This window comes from Narcine bancroftii, chromosome 4 (assembly GCF_036971445.1).
Source record: "Narcine bancroftii isolate sNarBan1 chromosome 4, sNarBan1.hap1, whole genome shotgun sequence".
Lineage (NCBI taxonomy): Eukaryota > Metazoa > Chordata > Chondrichthyes > Torpediniformes > Narcinidae > Narcine > Narcine bancroftii.
Window position 1 is genome coordinate 129,986,741 of NC_091472.1, and position 20,579 is coordinate 130,007,319.

The 20,579-nt window shown below is 38.1% G+C and overlaps 1 protein-coding gene across 1 annotated transcript in view; it reads left to right on the top strand.

Annotated features, from left to right (window-relative positions):
- grk3 (G protein-coupled receptor kinase 3) overlaps nt 1-20,579 on the top strand; it is a 349,456-nt gene that overhangs the window by 173,574 nt on the left and 155,303 nt on the right. The window contains exons 4-6 of the mRNA XM_069932852.1: nt 9,414-9,515; nt 11,569-11,643; nt 17,235-17,296. Coding sequence (XP_069788953.1) covers nt 9,414-9,515; nt 11,569-11,643; nt 17,235-17,296 — 239 coding nt within the window. The remainder of the gene's footprint in view (nt 1-9,413; nt 9,516-11,568; nt 11,644-17,234; nt 17,297-20,579) is intronic.

The window sequence follows — 20,579 nt, forward strand, 5'->3', positions numbered from 1 at the left end:
TTGAAGTGTTAAATATAATTGATGCAAAAATTTATATTGTAATAATCTATATCTTACATTAAGAATTTTAGTCATATTATCTTTACATAACATTCTCCAATTATTTTGATCTATTGTTCTACCTAAATCAATTTCCCACTTTAATCTTGATTTATGAATATCCAGTTTAGGAATTTTTCTTTGAAGTAATTTATACATTTCTGAAATAAATTTATTAATATCTCCTTTAGTAAGAAAAATTTCTACTTCAAACTGTCTAGGTAATCTTAAACTGTGACCTAATTTATCAATTTTAAAAAGCCTTAACTTGATTATAACAAAAAAATATATTATTTGGAACATTATATTTTTCTTTCATTATTTGAAAAGAAATAAAGTAACCAGCTTCAAAACAATCTTCTATTGTTTTAATCTCCATTTGATTCCATATTTTTTAAAAATCGAATATTCACGGTAAAAGGAAAGAGTTTATTTTGATATAAAGTTTTTTAATGCAAAATCATACCTTTCCCACTTATCACATTGTCTATTTTATTCCATAATTCAATTATATGTTTCAATATAGGTGGCTCTTTATTACCAATTAATAATTTAGTATTCCATTTATAAATAATTTCTCATACATTTTTCATCTATTTTAGTTAATTCTATCTTAGGCCATGTTAAATATTTGTCTAAGTCAAACATTTCATTAATAAATTTCAATTGGGAAGTTTATAATAATTTTGAGAATATGGAAGTTTTAAATCTTCTAATTCACATTTCCAAGTTAATTTCTCCAAACATACTCTTACCATTGCCCCTTTCCACAAAAATCTCCTAATTATTGAATTTAAATCTTTAAAAGTTTTTTTGAGGTATATAATGCAAAGAATAGATTGAAAAAGATATTAAGTCCTTGAAAAAAATAGCCATTTTAATACAATTCACTACCTATTAAAATTAGATGTAAATCTTTCCATCTATTCAAATCCTCTTTAATTTTATTAAATGATGGTAAATAATTCAACTTGTATAAATTATCCTAATTTTTATCAATTTTAATACCTAAATATTTAATTCCATATCTGACCACCTAAATTGAACAATCTTTTTACATTGAGTATAATCACCCTCAATCAAAGGCATAATTTCACTTTTATCCCAATTAATTTTATAACCTGAAAGAAGTCCTGATTTTTCTTGCTGATTATAGTATGATGTGATAGTGAGGAGTACCACATTGAACCAAAGTATCCATGGTTTAGATACTTTGGGAAAATGTTGTGGTTATTTGTCAGATGAATTAATGAATTTCAAGGCATAGATAGCTGCAAATCGAGTGCTGATAAGAAGTTAGTAGAAATAGATATTTAATTATTGTATTCTATGCTGTATGAAGGCAAAATCAGATTAATATCTTATACTCTGATAGAATCATCTCCCATCTGTTGTGGGATTTTTTTCATTCATCTAAAGTTAGTGTTGCAGGAAAAGTGGAGAGAAAGACACAGTACTGCCTAAAATGTAAAATGAAGTTCTGTCAATGGAGCTGCTTGCATTTATTTAAATAGCAATTGAAGTTCAGTAACTTTTGCAAAGAACAGTCTTCTGGGTATAGGGTGAAAGGGTGAATATAATCTGTAGGGTGAATAGGTTTGTTGATTGGTTCCATTTCTGCAGGGTCTTATTATCTACTTGGCAGGGATAAAATACCTTTAAAGAGTGCCACTCTCCTTTTTATGAAGAACAAGAAAATGTGATAGAACATTTACAAAGATTACACATGCATTTCATTAGAGGTGTGCATTCAATCCAATAAAGAAATAACAATACAGCCTCCAATATAATATGTGTGTCCCCATCATCTTCCCCTCTAAGGATTCCCCATCTTTCTTTTATCCTTGTAGTTATCTCTCCTTCCTTTTACCACTATTTCCATTACCATTTTCTTTTCCCATCCTACAGCTGTCCCAATCCCTCTTCCTCCTCCAACTTCTTCACTTGATTGAATCCCTTTCCCCTCACCTCTTCTTGATGCAATCTAGACACACATCTTCCTCACGCATTTTCTAACCCTGTTTAGTCTGAATGATATATTTCTTCCTGGATTCCTGTAAAAAATCCCAGTAAAGGTTGAATTGTTCTTTAAAAGACTCCCTGAATCATCTTTTGCATCATACTTTGGTGAGATGAGTCCACAGTTGATCTGCTTCAAGACCTTGTGTTATATATTGCAAGGTCTCATAGAACATAGAAATCTTCAGCACAGTACATGCTCTTTGGTCCATTATTATCCGAATAACTTCTTTAACCACTGCCTAGCACTTCCATACTGAATACCCTCCACTTTACTCAGTCTTAGCCACTGCTTTCTAACAAAAGCTATGCAGTGTCACTGGTCTCCTCAAGATTCTGCCCATTTGCTGGGGAGGATCTTTGCCAATATCAGTGGCCAATTCCCTCATAGAGCTCTCAAATGACAGAGCACTTTAAGATGAACCCATTCGTGGAGCAACAGTATTTTTACATGTTGTTATTCCATGCAGCTCGACTGTCTATTTCTACAATAGAATGCTGATAGCTGGAAGGCAGATAAAACTGAAGAAGTTTGCTAAAACAAACGAACACATTCATTTTCAGTAAAAACTAAAGATGGAGTAATGTTGTATGAACACTGAGAAATTGGATGAACGTGGAAGATCAGGCAGCATCCATGAGTAGAAATAGCTAGTCAATGCTTCGGGTTGGGACATTTTCTAAAGTTAAAGATCATTGGGCAATGTGGAGGGAAATTCATAATCAAGAAATCATTTCTGGACTCTGATCATTTTGATCCCATTGATCTGAAATTTTATCCTTTTATTTCTTACTTCAATCATTAATGCTCTATTTTGACACTTCTATATACACAACTGCACCATGAGATTTCCTTCACATTTTTACAATTTGATTTGAAGGTCAATTTTTTTTCTAAAAATTTCTCCACATGATTTTTCAATGGGAAATGGTTGCCTGCTGAGTCTCTCTTCTCTAATCCTGCATTATCAGTATTTTCCAACTTCCTACCACATATCCCAATTCCCTTGAATTTCCAAATGGATCTTACTTCTCTAACTCTTCCTTCTTCCCTTCCAAACCTGCCAAAGTGTCAATCTTTATTATTGTCTTTGGTCTTTCCTTCCACTCCTACGCCAAATCCCTATTCCTGGACTTTCTCTGCTTTGTAAAATATTCTGAGATGCACTTTCTACTTTTGATGTTGTCGCTGCACAAAATGGCATAACATTGTGATCAACTGAGAATTTTTATCAATGAGCTTCTTGTAAGTGATTGATTTTATTTTTAAAATGACGTGCAATGAAAATCCATTTACAATACAAAGAGGATAAACCCTTTCCAAAAACACTGCTCTTATGACTTAAAAATCAAGGCTCATTTGTTCACATTTGTTTTGCTTTTAATTCTGTTCGGGTTCAAAAACTGTTCAAGTAACAAACAAAAAGTAGAAAGATTAACGTATATGAACCATGAGTTTGGGAAAAGCTTACAGTTGCCAAGCAACACAGTGTTCCAGGGGACTGTGCAGTATCCTGGAGATTGGTTGGCACCTGTGTAATCTTGACAATTTCGGATCACCACAGATTGCCTCTTGTGAACATTATTTCTCAAAGCCATGCATTTTTTAATACAGTTTCCATGGCAGAGAATGATTGCTGCGGTCACACAGTAAAACAATGGTATCAACCTTTAAAATATCCTTTTGTTGAATCAGAAATTATTTACTCACCAGCATTTCAGTATTAGTATTACATAACAACATATGAAATAGGAGATGGGGTAGGTCATCTGGTCCATCGAGCCTGCTCTGCCATTCAATAAGATCATGTTTTATCCGGCGTTGGACTCAGCTTCACCTTTCTGCCTTTTCCCCATAATCCTCATTCCCTTACAATGCAAAGATCTAACCAACTATGTCTTAAATATACTTAATGAGGTAAACTCTACTACTTCTTTGGGCAGAGAATTCTTGAGATATAGTACTCTCAGGAAAAATAAATTCCTCATCATCTCCATCCATATAACTATATAACCATTTACGGAGCGGAAACAGGCCATGTCGGCCTTTCGAGTCCGCACTGGTTCACGAGAACAACTCCACTAGCTCACGATGACCTTTTCCATCCAGCACGGAGCATATCTGGCCCAGTACCATTGGGAAGAAGGTACAGAAGCATCAAAATCAGGACTTCCAGGCTGGGAAATAGCTCCTTCTCACATGCTGTGAGATTGATGAACAGCATCTGTCCAATGCAGAAATCTATCCTAAATGTACTCCCCTGAATTTTAAAACTTTGTACCCAAGTTCTGGTACTACAAGTGGAAACAACATTTCTGCCTCCATCTTATCTATTTATTTCATAATTTTATGTGTTTCTATAAGATTCCCCAAATTCTAGCAAGTATAGTTCTGAGCGACTCAACCTCTCCTCAAAGGCTAACCCCTTATCTCTGAAATCAACCGGTAAATCTACTCTGCCTCCATTGCCAGTATATCCTTTCTCAAGTTACGAGATCAAAACTGCATATAGTACTCCAGGTGTGGACTCACCTGTTCCCTGTATGGTTGCCTCAGAATCTCCCTGCTCTTAAATTCAAACACTCTAGCAATGAAGGCCATCATTACATTTGCCTTCTTGATTGCATGTTGCACCCGAAAACCAATCATTGTGATTCATGCACAAGCACTTCCAAGTCCCTCTGCACATAGTGTGCTGCAATCTTTCACCAAATAACTAATACTGATCCTCTATCTCTTTCCAAACTGGACGACTTCACATTGTACTCCATCTGCCAGACCCTCTCCCACTCACTTAACCATATAACCATTTACGGAGCAGAAACAGGCCATGTTGGCCTTTCGAGTCCGCACCGGTTCACTGATTTTGTGCGCTCTCTTCAGGCATTGGTCCCGGTAGATCTTCATTCAATAACGATGGGCGAATTCAATGCAGGTGGAATCATTAACCTATCTCAACACTCTGCAGATTCTTTGCATCCTCTGCATTATTTGCTTTTCAACTCATTTTAGTATCGTCAACAAAATTAGATATGTTACACTCGATCACTTCTTCCAAATCATTAAAGTACATTGTTAATAATTGTAGACCCGACACTGGTGCCTTTAGCATTCTGCTCACCACTGATTACCTATAATAATTTTGCTGTGTGCAGGATTCAATTTTGAACTCTGTGTTCATGGTTTGATCATTAACTCTGTGAAAAATAGGGAAGTAGTTTAAAAAAAGGAAGTATAACCCATCCAGTATGTCCTATAACTTTAGCTATTTTGCCCTTGCAATGCAATAATACAAGATCGACTTCTGTATTATGTATTTGAAGACCTGCCTACCAGACCTTTATTTCATAGATTACAACTTCCAGAATTTAGATCTTAGCTTTCAGTCCTATTCTCTTAGCTCTTGGGTCTCAGTGTCACAGACAACAAACAGAAATTAACCTTCACCCTCCCTACCTACTTCTCCCTCAAACAAAGACATCATCTGAAATAAAAAGAAATTCAGAAAAGCTATGCATGGCACGGAAGATAATAATAATAATGTAAAAATCAATGGCCGCTTAATTCATGGTGACAACAGCATTCTTAGTCCTAAATGCATACTCAGTTTCCATCTTCCTTTGTTTCCTTTTTACTTAACTTTTGGTCTTGTCCAATAAATAGTAAAATTGCTTTTGCTTCAGTCACCAACATCCTGAAAGAGAAGTGAAGTGATGGGGGATTTATCTAAAGTGGGAGATTGCAACAAAACCTTATTATCTGAATTGTGAAAGATTGTTGAGCTTTGGGATACAGAGGGATCTGGTACAAGATTTATAACAAGCGAGTGTATGAGGATAACAAGCCATAAGAAAAACTAACAATGTAATAATTTATTGCAAGAGGAATTAAATACAAAAATAAGGTTATGTTGGAATTGTATACAGCACTGGTGAAATTACAGCCACTTTCTCCCTCTTGCTCTGTGATATACTTCATTATTAAGACTGCCACCATACCTCAGTCCTCATTTTTCTTTTCTCTGTTTTCTTTCTTGAACATGTAGTATCCCATAATATTTAATTTCCTGTCATGCTTTCTAATATGACCAGAAGATCATAATTACGTTTTACCTGCACTTCACCAATATGCAAATCAGGAATAGGTAACTTGGCTTCAAGCCTGCTCCATTATTTGATAAAATCATGGCTGATTTTTATTGTACTTTCAACTGCATTTCCTACTGCATTTTATTCAATTTTACTTATCAAATATCTATTCAGTTTTATGAGTAAAATATTCAAAGGTTCTGCTTGAACTTCTCTTGTGGAAACTGCTCCAACAATTTGTGATTCTTTGAGAGAAACAGTAAAATGGGTGGTTAGATGTAAGATTGAAGTGATTGGAGCACAAAATAGAGACCCATTCATGAATGTGGTATGTGGTTGAGTAAGTAAATGAGTAATTGGTGTTTGTCTTGCCATACTCAGAGTAAAGAGGGGGTAGTTGCGGTGGATAAAAATGAATAAAGTAGAGGGGTTAGTGCACCCTGGATTGATGAGGGAATTAAGGGTGAAAATTGCAGAAATGCCTGTCACACTTCTGTCATCCTTCACTATAGTGTGCAGCAGATGACAAAATAATTGCAAATGATCATCCTTTTTCCAAAGATGGAGGAAGGATTAAACCCTCTAATCACAGACTAACTTCAGTGGTAGGAAGTCATATTGAACATTTTTTGTTTGATATTCTGCAATGCACAGAACACTGCTTTGCTTGATGTTTATTTAATCATTTGGTTTTGGAATGTAGGAGTTAACATAACATATAACATAACAATTACAGCACGGAAACAGGCCATTAGGCCCTTCTAGTCCGCACCGAACCAAACACCCCTTTCTAATCCCACCTCCCTGCACAATGCCCATAACCCTCCATCTTCTTCTCATCCATAGACCTGTCCAACCTTTTCTTAAATAATACAATTGACTCCGCCGCCACTATTTCTCCCGGAAGATCATTCCACACAGCTACCACTCTCTGAGTAAAGAAGTTCCCCCTCATGTTACCTCTAAACCTCTGCCCCTTAATTCTTAACTCATGTCCTCTTGTTTTAAACTTTCCTCCTCTTAACGGAAATAGTCTATCCACATCCATTCTGTCTATCCCTTTCATAATCTTAAATACTTCTATCAAATCCCCTCTCAACCTTCTACACTCCAAAGAATAAAGACCCAATCTGTCCAATCTCTCCCCATACTCCAGATGCTTAAACCCAGGCAACATTCTGGTAAACCTTCTCTGCACTCTCTCCACTCTGTTTATATCCTTCCTATAATTAGGCGACCAGAACTGCACACAGAACTCCAAATTAGGCCGCACCAACGTCTTATACAATCTCAACATCACCTCCCAACTCCTATATTCCATGCAATGATTGATAAAGGCCAGCATACTAAAAGCCTTCTTCACCACCCTATTCACGTGAGTTTCTACCTTCAGGGAACGATGTACCGTCACTCCTAAATCTTTCTGCTCTTCTGTATTCCTCAATGCTCTCCCATTTACCACATATGTCCTATTCTGATTCTTCTTACCAAAATGAAGCACCTCACACTTAACAGCATTAAATTCCATCTGCCATTTTTCAGCCCACTTTTCTAAGCAGCCCAAATCCCTCTGCAATCCTTGAAAACCTTCTTCATTATCCACTATTCCACCTATCTTAATATCTTAGTATCGTCTGCATATTTACTAATCCAATTCACCACCCCATCATCTAGATCATTAATGTATATAACGAACAACAATGGGCCCAATACGTTCAAAAAAAATTTCAAATGACACAAAACAACTGAAAAGTGGAGGGAATAGTGATGGACCTTAAGAAAACTTACCTTGGCGAAATACACACAGAATATTAAATTTAATTCAGACAAATGCAAGGAAGTGCAAAATGCTTCCTCTGGACCATTCATTGCATCTCATAAAGACATAATATTAGGAGTAGAAGAGTGGTTTTATAAAATTCTACCATATTGTTAAAATTGAGCACCTATCCAAAGTCCATGACAAGAGATACTAGAGACTGCAGATGCTGGAATCTGAAGCAAACAAAACAAAGTACTGGGTGGGGGGTTACTCAAGTAGCATCAATGGTGAGGAGGAGGAGCAAAAGGGATTGTTGATGTCAGCAAAGTACATGACAAATTGATAGCTTTTAACCTGCTTTGTATTGTTGCAGTGCTCTACTTTCATTTACTCACAGCCTTTCAATATGTAGTGAATATGTGTGCTTTCAATAATATATCATAACTTTCTACTTTCCTGGTATTTTCAAGTTCAAATTTATTATCATCTGAATGTACTTATACAACCAGCACTTCTCTGAACCACATCTCACATACATAAACACACGTTAAACAACACATAATAATTACATACTGTATATACGTGAAGATATAATTTAAAATAAATGTACATAAATATCTTGGGATGATTTACTCCATTACAGGATACGGTTCATCAATCTCACAGCCTGTGGGATACAACCAATTTCCCAGCTTGGGAGTCCTGATTTTAAAGCTCCTGTACTTCCTTGATGGTAGGGGGTCAAAGATACTGAATGCTGGATGGAAAGAGTCCTCAATAATTCTTTGTACCCTGTCTAAGCACTATCTCAATTACATGCCAAATTGTTAGGCGTGTAAAATGGGGTTACTGGGCAGTTTGCCCAGTTATGCAGCAGTTAGAAAGGGTCCAACCCAGTCAACCCCGTCAGAATCCAACTGGGTCCCTGATCTACCTCAGAGGTAGTCAGGGAACCCAGTTAAACTTACCTAGGTCGCATTCACAGAAGATTTGAACAGGAAAGTGGCCGACCCCTTTATTCTGGTGACATCAGCCCTTGCGTGCATGCGTCACGGGGCAGTCAGCATCTGAACGTCTGGCAATACTTCTGGTAGTGCGTGACGTGTCATTGTGGGGGCGGGATCCCCCTTAAATCACCAGGTTGGTGATTTAATGGGTTGATTACCCCTACAATTTGAAAGAGCTACCCAGGTGCTGCAGTTTAAAAGGGGCTATTGGTTCACTTAGATGAGGCATTTCACAGAAGTAGTATATAAATGCAGATACAAGGCAGCTGTCTTATGTTTTGCAATAGAATGAAATAAAAGTATTGGTTACTTGGCAATGGATCAGGCAACTGTGAGCAGTGCATTACTTGTAACAGTAACAATGTTCTTAAGAAAATACTTACACCCACTAACAACTAAATCTTATGCAAGCTGACAGCTTCTGGATTGCAACTTCAGATAGTATTCAATTTATAAGACATGATTGTAAAAAAAAAAATCAAATTTTTCCATTGCAGATAAAAGACTATGAAAAGTTGGACTCTGAAGAAGACCGTTTATGTCGAAGCCGACAGATCTATGATAAATACATAATGAAAGAACTGCTCTCCTGTTCACATGTGAGTTTACTTCTTTATAAAAATATCCATTTGATAAGCTTCATTTCACATCTGTTTGAGGATCTGAATTGTATAATTGCATTGCATACAAGTCCTATAGTTCTGCCTTTATTTATACTAACCGAGCGAGAGGTGACTTTTAGACCCAATTACTGCTGCCATGATATCCAACATACCATTCCACAATCATCTATATCCAAATATGAAAAATAGAAGTTAAGAGTAGGCACCTTTCACCAGTTCACTCTTTCTTAAGATTACTGCTGATCTTTTACTTTCTGGTAACAGCCCCATATCCCTTGAATTCTTTAATATCTTGAATATACTCAAGAGTTTTGGCCTCCACAGGCTTCTTGGGTAAAGAATTCTAATGATACACAACATTCTGGGTAAATGCATGCTTTCTCATCTATGGCTTGATGACTGTTAACTTCATTTTGAAACTGTGACCCCTGATTGCATACAACCCATTTAGGGGAAATATCATCACTGTACCATCTGATAAAGAACCTTGGAAAGAGGGCATCTTAAGTGTTATGGTCAGATTTGGCCTTCTTACCTGAAGAAAAAGTACTGTTATGAGCCCAGAAGACCCCAAAACCTAGCAGCAATAGAAATTCACCAAGACAAGTGGTTACTTAAACAAAAATTACTTTTAGTTATCTTTAAACATGAAAACAGGATCAAACTTCAACTTATTACTATTAAATTAACTTAACCTAACTTAACCCCCCTTCGAATTCTAAGTGCATGTGTATGTAGTGTGTATACAAGTTCAGAAAAGTTCTTCAATTCACAGTCCAATATAACTTCTCACTCCTTCAAGTTCACTGGTTGAAGGCAATTCTTAAACTGTGCACAGATTTTAACATTTATAAATTTCACCAGGCTTTGGTGCTTGAAAGGTAAATGGTTACCACTAAGGAAGGTTCTTCTTGCATGGACCACAATGGCATTTACCGGGCTGAACTAAGAACACACAACCCGTCTTCAAAATGGGGTTTTTCCACAAGCATGCCAGCTTGTCATTTTCCAGTCCCAGCTATTGCTTCTGAACTGTAGAACTGAATTTTCTCTTTCTTTCTCTCTCTCTCTCTCCCTCCCTCCCTCAGAGAAAAAAAAACAGATGACCCTCTTAGAACAGCCAACAGCACTCAGACAGACTGCATCTATAGACCTAATCTTCAGAGTTCGTTCATCTGTTGCTTTCCAAAACAATAATCCATTACTCCACAGCATGTCCGATTAACACCTACTTGTGAAGTCCTTGTAGGCATCCTTCAAAGTCTTTCCAAAGGCACCCAGATTCTGCACTGTTTGGCTTGAGCAGAGCTCTGGCATTTTAAATGAGATCTGTTTTGAAGTGTTTGTATGTGATCTACACAGCCACCATTTATCTCCTTTTAAAACCTATCTATATACAATATAAAATATAATATAATCTGTCACAGTACATACTTGCCATAAAGGAAGTGCAGCAAGGAATGAATTGATTTGCTCGAAGAATGGCAAATTTACTGTGTGAGAAGAGGTATTGAAGACTCGCTCTGCATTCTCTGGGTTTCAAAGAAGAGAGGAGATTTCAATGACAAAATGGTAAAGTGTTTAATTAGGAAAGGCCTAATTATGATAGGATAAGGGAGAGTAATTTGGAAAGAGATGTTCTCTGTAGAAAGCACTGAAATAATGTGGAAGATAGTTGGAGACGACTTGTGCAGGGTTTTTGATAGGTTTGTCCCACTGAGACAGGGAATAAATAGATGGTAGGAAAAATGAACCATAATTTTCAAAACAAGTGAGGCAAGAAGGAAGCATACATTAGATTTAGGGAGCTCATGGGAATTGTATGATAGCCAGAAGGAACTTAAGAAAGGACTCAAGAGAGCAAGAAGAAGGCATGAGAATTACCTGTAATTGGGTCTGTTAATTACGAAAAGATTGTTGGAAAGTTGGTTTTCCTGCTGGAAGCATGGATATTGAAAATACTTGTCTCATAGAAATTGTTTAGTGTGGGACAGATGAAAATATGAACTCACTATTTGTTCTGTTGCAGCCTTTCTCGAAGCAAGCAGTGGATCATGTCCAAACTCAGTTGGCCAAGAAGCAAGTGCCACCCAATCTCTTCCAGGTATGTTTACACGGCAAAGCATGTTTGCTTAAAAAACAATAGACATCTTATGGAAATACTCACTCAACTGTATTTCCCATGGAGAAGGACATGGAAACTAGGGAATTCAAGGAAGAGAATAAAGATTTTTTTGAAACATTTCCACATTATAGAACAAGCAGTGCTGGCAGTCTTCATGTATTATGGTGGATAAATTCCCAGGACGTGATTAAGTGTATCCTAGAACAGCCATTCTCAACGCAGGCCCTATGCCACCACCACCAACCCCCTCCTCTCTCTGGGTGGTGGGGGGGGGGGGGTGAAGGTCCACAGCACAATCAATTTCAAGTCTTGTTTTCTTTTCACCTCACATAACGTAAATAGAACCATAGAACATTACAGCACAGAAAAACAGGCCGTTCTACTCTTCCGATCTGTGCCCACCAATAAAGCTAGTTAGTCCCACTGACCTACTCTCATTCCAGACCACTCCTTTCCATGTATATATCCAATATATGTTTAAAACTCAAGATTGAATCTGCATTCACTACATCAGATGGCACTCATTCCATACTCCTACCACTCTGAGTGAAAAACTTTCCCCTAATGTTCTCCTTATACCTCTCTCTTTTCAGCCTAAAGCTATGACCTTTTCTATTTATCTCCCCCAAGTTAACCAGAATCATCCTATTCACATCTACTCTATCTATACTCCTCATAATCTTATAAACCTCTATCGTCTCTCCTCATTCTTCTTCGTTCCAAGGAGTATAATCCTAACCTGTTTAATCTTTCCCAGTATCTCAACTCCTGAAGACCCAACAACATCTTAGTAAATCTTCTCTGCACTCTTTCAATCTTATTGATATCTTTCCTGCTGCTGGGTGACCAGAACAGCACACAATATTCTAAGAGTGGCCTCACCAATGTCTTGAATAACTTCAGCATAAAATCCCAACTTCTATACTCAATACTTTGATTTATAAAGGCTAAGATGCCAAAAACTTTCTTCACAACCTTGTCCACATGCAACACCACCTTCAGGGAACAATGTATATACATTTCCAGATCTCTTAGCTCTTCTGCACACCTCAGTGGCTTACCATTTACTGTGTACATCCTACCCTGATTCACCCTTCCAAAGTCTAACACCTCATACTTATCTGCATTAAATTCCATCAGCCATTTACTGGTCCAATTTCACAGCTGGTCCAGATCCCTCTGCAAGCTTTCAAAATCTTCCTCACAGTCCACAATGCCTCCAAACTTTGTGTCATCTGCATACTTGCTTATCAAATTCACCATCTTACCATCTAGGTCATTTATATAGATAACAAACAATAATGGTTCCAACACAGATCCCTGAGGCACACCACTTGATACAGACCTCCGGTCTGAGAAGCAACCATCCACCATCACTCTCTGTTTTCTTCCACCAAGCCAATTTTGAATCCTGTTTGCAACTTCTCTATGTATACCTAGTGTCCTAACCTTTTGAACCAACTTCTCAAGGAACTTTGTCAAAAGTCTTACTAAAGACCATATAAACAAAATCCACAGCCTTTCCCTCAAAAACTTCCTCAAAAAAACTCTACAAGATTTGTTAAACACAACCTACCACACGTAAATCCATGCTGACTGTCTCTAATCAGCTGATGACGGTCGAAATATCTATATATCCTATCTCTCAGAAATCCTTCAATTAATTTACCCACTACTGACGTCAGGCTCACTGGCCTATAATTGCCTGTTTTACTTTTGGAGCCTTTCTTAAACAGCAGGACAACATGAGCTACTCTCCAATCCTTTGGCACCTCCCCCGGGACTAAGGACATTTTGAATATATCCACTAGGGCAATTTCAGCACTTGTCTCCCTCAAGGTGCTGGGGAATATCATATCTGGTCCAGTGGATTTGTCTACCTTTATTCGTTGCAAGGCAGCAAGCACCTCCTTCTCCTTTTTATGTAGTCAGGAAGAAAGAAGTATGGAAGAAACCAAAACTTGACTGCTTAACAGGAAAGGGGACCCATAAACTTTGAGCGGAGTACAAGGGGGCCATAGCTAATAAAAGGGTGAGAATGGCTGTCCTAAAACATTAACATAAGCTAGGGAAGAAATTGTGGAGCCTGAGTAGTAATATTTGTATATTTGTAGCCATTGGTGAGGTACAGGAAGATTGTGCGATGACTAATGTTGAACATTTATTGAAGAAGTCTGCAAAAATAAGCCAGGGAACTACAGGCCAGTGAGTTTTAAATCAAAGGTGGGAAAATTACTGGAGGGAATTCTGAAAAACAAGATATAGCTGCATTTGAAAAGGCAAGGACAGATTTGGGAAATCATTGCTTTGTACTTGGGAAATCACGTGTCACAATTTTAATTGAGGTTTTGAAAGATGCAACCAAGAGGATTGATGAGGTCAAAACAATAGATGCTAATTTTATTTTAAACTTTTACAGGTGTAAGTAATGTATTTTAGAAAGTTAAATCAGGGTATAACTTGCACTGTAAATGGCAGAGCCCTGGAGAATACTGTAGAACAGAGAGACCTAGGGGTACAAATACAGTACCACTCCTATTATTCAAAATGGTTGGGACTGAGTCTATGTAAATGTTTTTTTCAGATAACTGGTCATATTTAAAAAAAAACAGCCCAGTAGCATTAGAAAAATCATTTGTACCAATGTTTAAACAAGGGAAGGCTTTTTAAGTATTAAAATAATGTTTAATTCTTACCCCTTGTAACATTGTTTAAACAACAACAAACAACTAGGGAAGACTTTTAAAGCGTTAAAATATTAGCCCCTTTTCCACTGGCATCCCAGTTAATTGACTGTGCAGTGTCCTGGGATAGGAAGCACTTTGTGCTGTTTCCACTGGGCCCACCCTTAAGTTGGACACAACTCATCACCGGGGATTGAAGTGTTTTACCTTCAACTGGAAATGGATGACTTTATGCTTTTCCTTTTCCACTGGTTTTATTGGCACGCCAGCATCAACTGATCCCAGGGATATGAGTAGGGGTCGGGGTGGTTAATCCCTGGCGTGAAATGATATAATTTCATGCTGGCATGCTGACAGTTTTCTTTTTCCACTGGACCCTGTCCTGGGACAAGGTGCCAGTGGAAAAAGGGCTAATGTTTATTTCTTACCAAAAAAATGCTGGCTGCCACCAATCACCGACACCTCCCCATTGAGGCCCTGCTGCTGCCGGGAGCCAGACATCCCTGTTCCTGCTGGGAGGCCACTCTCCTTGATGACACCGGGACTAGGGATTCTTCCCATCGCTTGCTGCTGGGAGACAGTGGCACGTAGTTTGAGAAGGAGAGTTGGAGGGAAAAGTCAATAGGGGTAGGTTAAGAAGAAATGGAAAGAGAGAGGGGAGGGAGTTACCTGAAGCGAGGACAATCGTTCTAATTTCATGTCGGGTGAATTTCTTTTCAAAGTGTGAGGTCAGTTCAACTCCAAAAAAAATTTTTTCAGAAAAATTAGGATTTTGGAGAATCCAATTTTGGATAATCGGAGTTGTACTGTACTTAGTTCTCTTAAAGTAGTGTGATAGGTAAATTTAAATTTTAAATTTAGACATACAGCACAGTAACAAGCCCTTTTGTCCCACAAACTTGTGCCACCAGATACACCCACTTGGCCTACAGCCTCCAATAAGTTGAAGGGTGGAAGGACACCAGAGCACCCAGAGGAAACCCATAGAGACATGGGGAGAATGTACAAACTTATTGCAGACAGTGCAGAATTCAAGTCCCGATCACTGGCACTGTGACAACATTGTATTAATTACTACACTAACCATGCTGCCAGGTTAGCAAGATGGCAAAGAAAAGTAAAACTTGATAGTCTGCAGACACCAAGGTTGAAGTAAAAACACAATGCTGGAGAAACTCAGCAGGTCAAACAGTGTATGTAGCAAAATCCTTTATGTAACAAAGATAAAAATACATAACCAATGTTTTCCTTCATCAAGGTATGAAAAAATGTCAGCAGGCATCCGAACAAAAGAATAGGCAGAGGCATGGTCACAAAGACAGGGGGTAATAGGTGGAGAAGGGAGGGAGGAGGACAGCAGCGATCAAGGGAAGGAGGGATGGCTGGGTGAATAGAGAGGGAAAGGGGTAGAGAGTTGTCAGGAGAAGGGAAGGGAGAGCAGATTAGCAGAAACCAGAAAAATCATTGTTAATGCCATCTGGCTGGAGAGTGCCCAGATGGAAAATTAGGTATTGTTCCTCCAATTTATGGGTGGTCTTGGAGGGATAGTACATGAGGCTATGGACAGACATGGGAGTGTGATGCAAAGCTCAAATTGTTGGCTGCTGGAGGTCTCTGTCACTGGTGTGGACAGAGGAAAGGTGGTCAGCGAAGTGATAGCCCAGTCTGCCCCCAGTCTCTATGATATAGAGAAGGCAACAAATGGAGCACCGGATGCAGTAAATCAATCCTGCGGATACACAATTGAAGTGTTGCTTCACTTGAAAGGCCTGTTTTGGGCCCCGGACTGTGGTGAGGGAGGAGGTGTGGGTACATATGGCACCTCTTGCAGCCATGGGGGAAGGTTGGGGGAGGGATGAGTGCATAAGGGAGTCATGGAGGGAGCAGTCTCAATGGAAGGCAGAGAGGGGAAGATGTGACTGGTAGTGGGATCCTGTTGTCAGTGCCTGAAATTCCAGAGAATAATATGATGGATGCAGAGGCTGGTGGGGTAAGGACAAGAGGAATCCTGTGTTTGTTACGTCTTGAGGCAGAGGGGACCAAGGCAGATGAGCGGGAAATGGAGGAGATGTGGGTGAGGGCTGAGTTGATGGTGGTGGAGGGGAAGCCATGTTTGGGGCAGACATTTCAGAGATCAGGACTGGAAGACCTCATCTTGGGAACAGATGTGGCAGAGACAAAGAAATTGAGAGAAGGGAATAGAATCCTTGCAGAGGACAGGGTGTGAGGAAGTGTAGTCAAGGAAGTTGTGGAAGTTCGTGGGTTTTTAATCAATATATATGATGAGTGAAGAATGTATTTGGCATGTTTGCTTTTTTGGTCAGAACATTTATGACATGAATGTCCAAGACATTGGTGAGACCATATTTGGAATATTGTGTGCAGACTGGTCTCCAAGCTGTAGAAACAGTTTTATTAAGCTTGAAAGGGTGCAGAATATATTCATGAGGGTATTACCAGGAATGCAGAGCTTGAATTATGAAGAGAGACTGGAAAGGATTAGGCTTTTTTGGGCTTGAGATGTGAACTTATAGATGTTTATAAAATCAGTGGGACAGAGATTACATGAATGGTTACAGTCTTTTTCTCAGGATAGGGAAGTCTATAACAAGGTACAGATTTAAGGTGAAGTGAAAGACTTGAAAGGTTATGTTTTCACACAGAAGGTTGTGGATATGTGGAATGAGCTGCCAAAGGAAGCTCTGGAGGTGGGTACAATTCCAACGTTCAAAAGATATTTACACAGGGAGGTGGATGGGAAATATCTGGAGAGACAGAGGCCAAAGACATGCAAATAAGACTAATACAGGTTGACAGATTGACAGTAGACAGTATGAACAAACAAGTTGTGACTATTAATATTGAATTGTCATTTCCTTTTACCAGCCATATATTGAGGAGATCTGTGACAGTCTACGGGGAAAAATTTTTCAGAAATTTATAGAGAGGTATGTACAAAGCTAACTTCTGGATGCACAGTGTTTGTATATGTGTTGCAGCTGTTGTTTATAGAATAATGTGCAATGCAAATATTATTTTGAGAACAATGCATGCTGTTAGAATGCTATTTAAAAAGAGTTGTGTGTTATGCCAATCTTATTGACAAAATGGTTCTTGTACATGAATGCCTTGATTAAAATGAATATGAATATTCATTTTATTGCAAATCCTACTAAGAAGAGTTTGAGCAACTGACTTTTATGACTGGAAATGTATCATGCTAATGTTGGTTCCACATGAGTGCATACTCTGCAATGCCAATCTTTAAGTATGTACTCTGTCTGTGATTTTTAATATAAATGGGTACTTTGTGTGAATGTCATTCACAAGATACCTTGCAATACATGTCGTGGAATATCGTTAATACTACATTTTGTGGTATGTTAATTCTGATATTATAGGTTACACCCTCTATGAATGTTGTTTGTCACAGAATATGTCTGTATGTATGTTGTTTAATACAATGCATGTATTGCATTGGAAGCTAAGGTAACAGCCAACAGAGGCTACAACATGGGTTCTTCCTTGGGTGTTGATATGGAGTTGGCTACCGATTCCATTCTGGAAATAAAGACCTCGAGGATAATGTATAACATCATAAATGGATTCTCCAAAGCTTTTTGCTTTGTCATGCAGGCTTTTTGGTAGGTCTGATTATGTCCCAAACATCTTGGTATGTATGCAATATCCTTTGTCTATAGTCTGTCCCAGTAAAGCCCTCATCTAAAATTCTTAGGAGCTGCCACAATAACTCTTTTCCCTATAACATACAAATTCGTCCATACATGATGACCTACAATGTGTGTGCAGATGTATGCTGTGAAATGCCAGTTTTTGAGCTAAGTGACATATAAAATGACAGGTGTACTCTTCATTTTCTGGTGATTCATTGCTTGGGACCTCTGCTGGTAAGATTTCTTGGACATCTGAAATAAGCAAATGCCAACAAATAATTCACACTGTAGCTGCAATTGCTGGTTTCTCACTATTTACTTCTGTAAAAGGGACCAGGGAATATCATTACTATGTAGCCACCATGTCTGTCTGATATAAGAATTTGGTGTCCCATTTATAAATAAAGTCTTCTACTACCTGAATATATAAAACGTGTGGAATTAGATTGGTGGTAAGTATATGAATGAATGTTGGGACAATTGAATGTAAATTAAGAATGATAGTTGAGAAATGTTGTTTGTTGAATAATGGAAGTGTGATTTATGAAACAATGTTATTGGTTGATCAAATTTGTAGAATGTGAGCAGCTGAATTTATCTTTGTGTTTACCTGCTCTATTTGTTACTTCACCTCAAATCTGGAGACTTTCCTTGTTTCTTCTCATGGTGCCAGCATCTTCTTCAAATATTTCAGGAACAAAGGCGGGAGCCTGCTCTCATCCCTAAGTTTCTCCAAGTGTTTCCAAAGTTGTGCATTGACCTCCAGGAGTAGCTATAGACATGAATTGAAGGGACTTGGGAGTCTTTGTGCAGCATTCCCTGCATGTTAACTTGCAGGTTAAATTAATAGTAAGGAAGATAAAGGCTGAAGATCTGAAACATTGATGAGGAATTCTGTCCATGAATGCTCTCTGACCTGCTGAATTCCTCCAGCAATTCCTTATCTGCTGAAGCCAACTTTATAATTCACCCCTTATCAAATATAATACATTACATTCTGTAACCCCTTTGTTGCATTTCCATAGTGCCAGTATTGTGATGTCTTTTCCATGTAATTCTATGCAGTGATTGCATTGTGGCTGGTTGAAAGCAACTGAGGATGGTCTAAGAAAACTATATTTTAAAAAAATATTTTATTTATGATTTTCCAAACTTAAACTCAAACAGTTATCAATATTATCAATGTTAATGTTGACAAATCATTTGATTACAATTTACAACTATCAATTCTATACAAGATTTTCTGTAGAGTTCAAGCTTTTTCTGTCCCCTTCCCTCCCTGCCTCTTACACCCTCCACATTTAACACTTAACACTTAACCAATCACAGTTACATACAACATTCAGAATGTTCACAACAAACATATATAAGGGGTTTATGGATTTGTCATGTCACGGCGGCCAGTGCTCATGCTATTTTCTTTTTCTTGACTTTTCCTGGTTGGGATGGGATGGCTCCCCCCCCCCCCCCCAGCCAATTGAAGGGTAGATGGGGAAGGTACGCGAAGAGTCGCAAAGGTCCACGCTATAATTGTGCTCCTATAGAATTTAGGTATGGTTGCAAAATTTTCAAGAAAGTGTTATACTTTTTCCTTAAGTTGTAAGTAATTTTCTCCAGGGAAACACAACTTTACATTTCTGCGTTCCAGCGCGCGTTGCTCAGGCAGGAGTCGGACTTCCAGGTAACTGCTGTGAACTTCCTGGCCACTGATGATTACAAAATGGATTTGAAATTTGGACAGGTTCATCATAAGTCTTAAGTCCATTATGTTTCCCAACAAGAACAGCTCTGGGTCCTGTGGAAATTTTTTTACCTATGATTTTTTTTCCCAAGGCTTGGCCTAGTTACACCCCGAAGGGTCTCACATGTCCAGGTTGCATGCAAAAAGGTTCCTGTCGCAATACTTAATTGTTCTGATAATTCTGATTTAGATCTGTTCAATTTTTGTGGTGTCAGGTACAGCGGTGTAGAAAATTGTTTTGTACCAGCCTGGACCACACATTAATGAGTGCAGTCATGCTAGTCCGACACACATCGGACCAGCACCGCTCTTCAATCATTATTCCTAACTCTGACTCCCACCTCTGCCTTGATTTGTGAAGATCCTTCCGCTTGAAGCAAGAAACACATTGCCAAGATGAACTTCCATGTGTTCTCCTTTCGAATCATGTTCTCTATGTCATTGCACACTGGTAGGGCCATATTTGACCTAATTTGTCCTGTAGAAAAGAAAGATTTTTTATAATTTCTAACTGAGAGGGGTGGGCAAGGTGGAAGATGTGGACAGAATTTTATTCATAATTGCCAAAGTTTATAAAAGTTTTCAGTTCAGTTCCTTAAACTATATGTAATTTTTTCTAAAGGTATACAATTTTGCATTTCAATATGCCATCTGTCTATTTGTACCAACTCTGTTTTCCATGTTACCGCTATACATTTCTTTGCCATCGCTACTGCTATATATTTTTTTTTTTGATATTTATCTAATTTCAGTTTTATATCTTCATATATATTCCCTAATAAAATATTCTTGGATCTTTTTGTATCTTTATCTTCA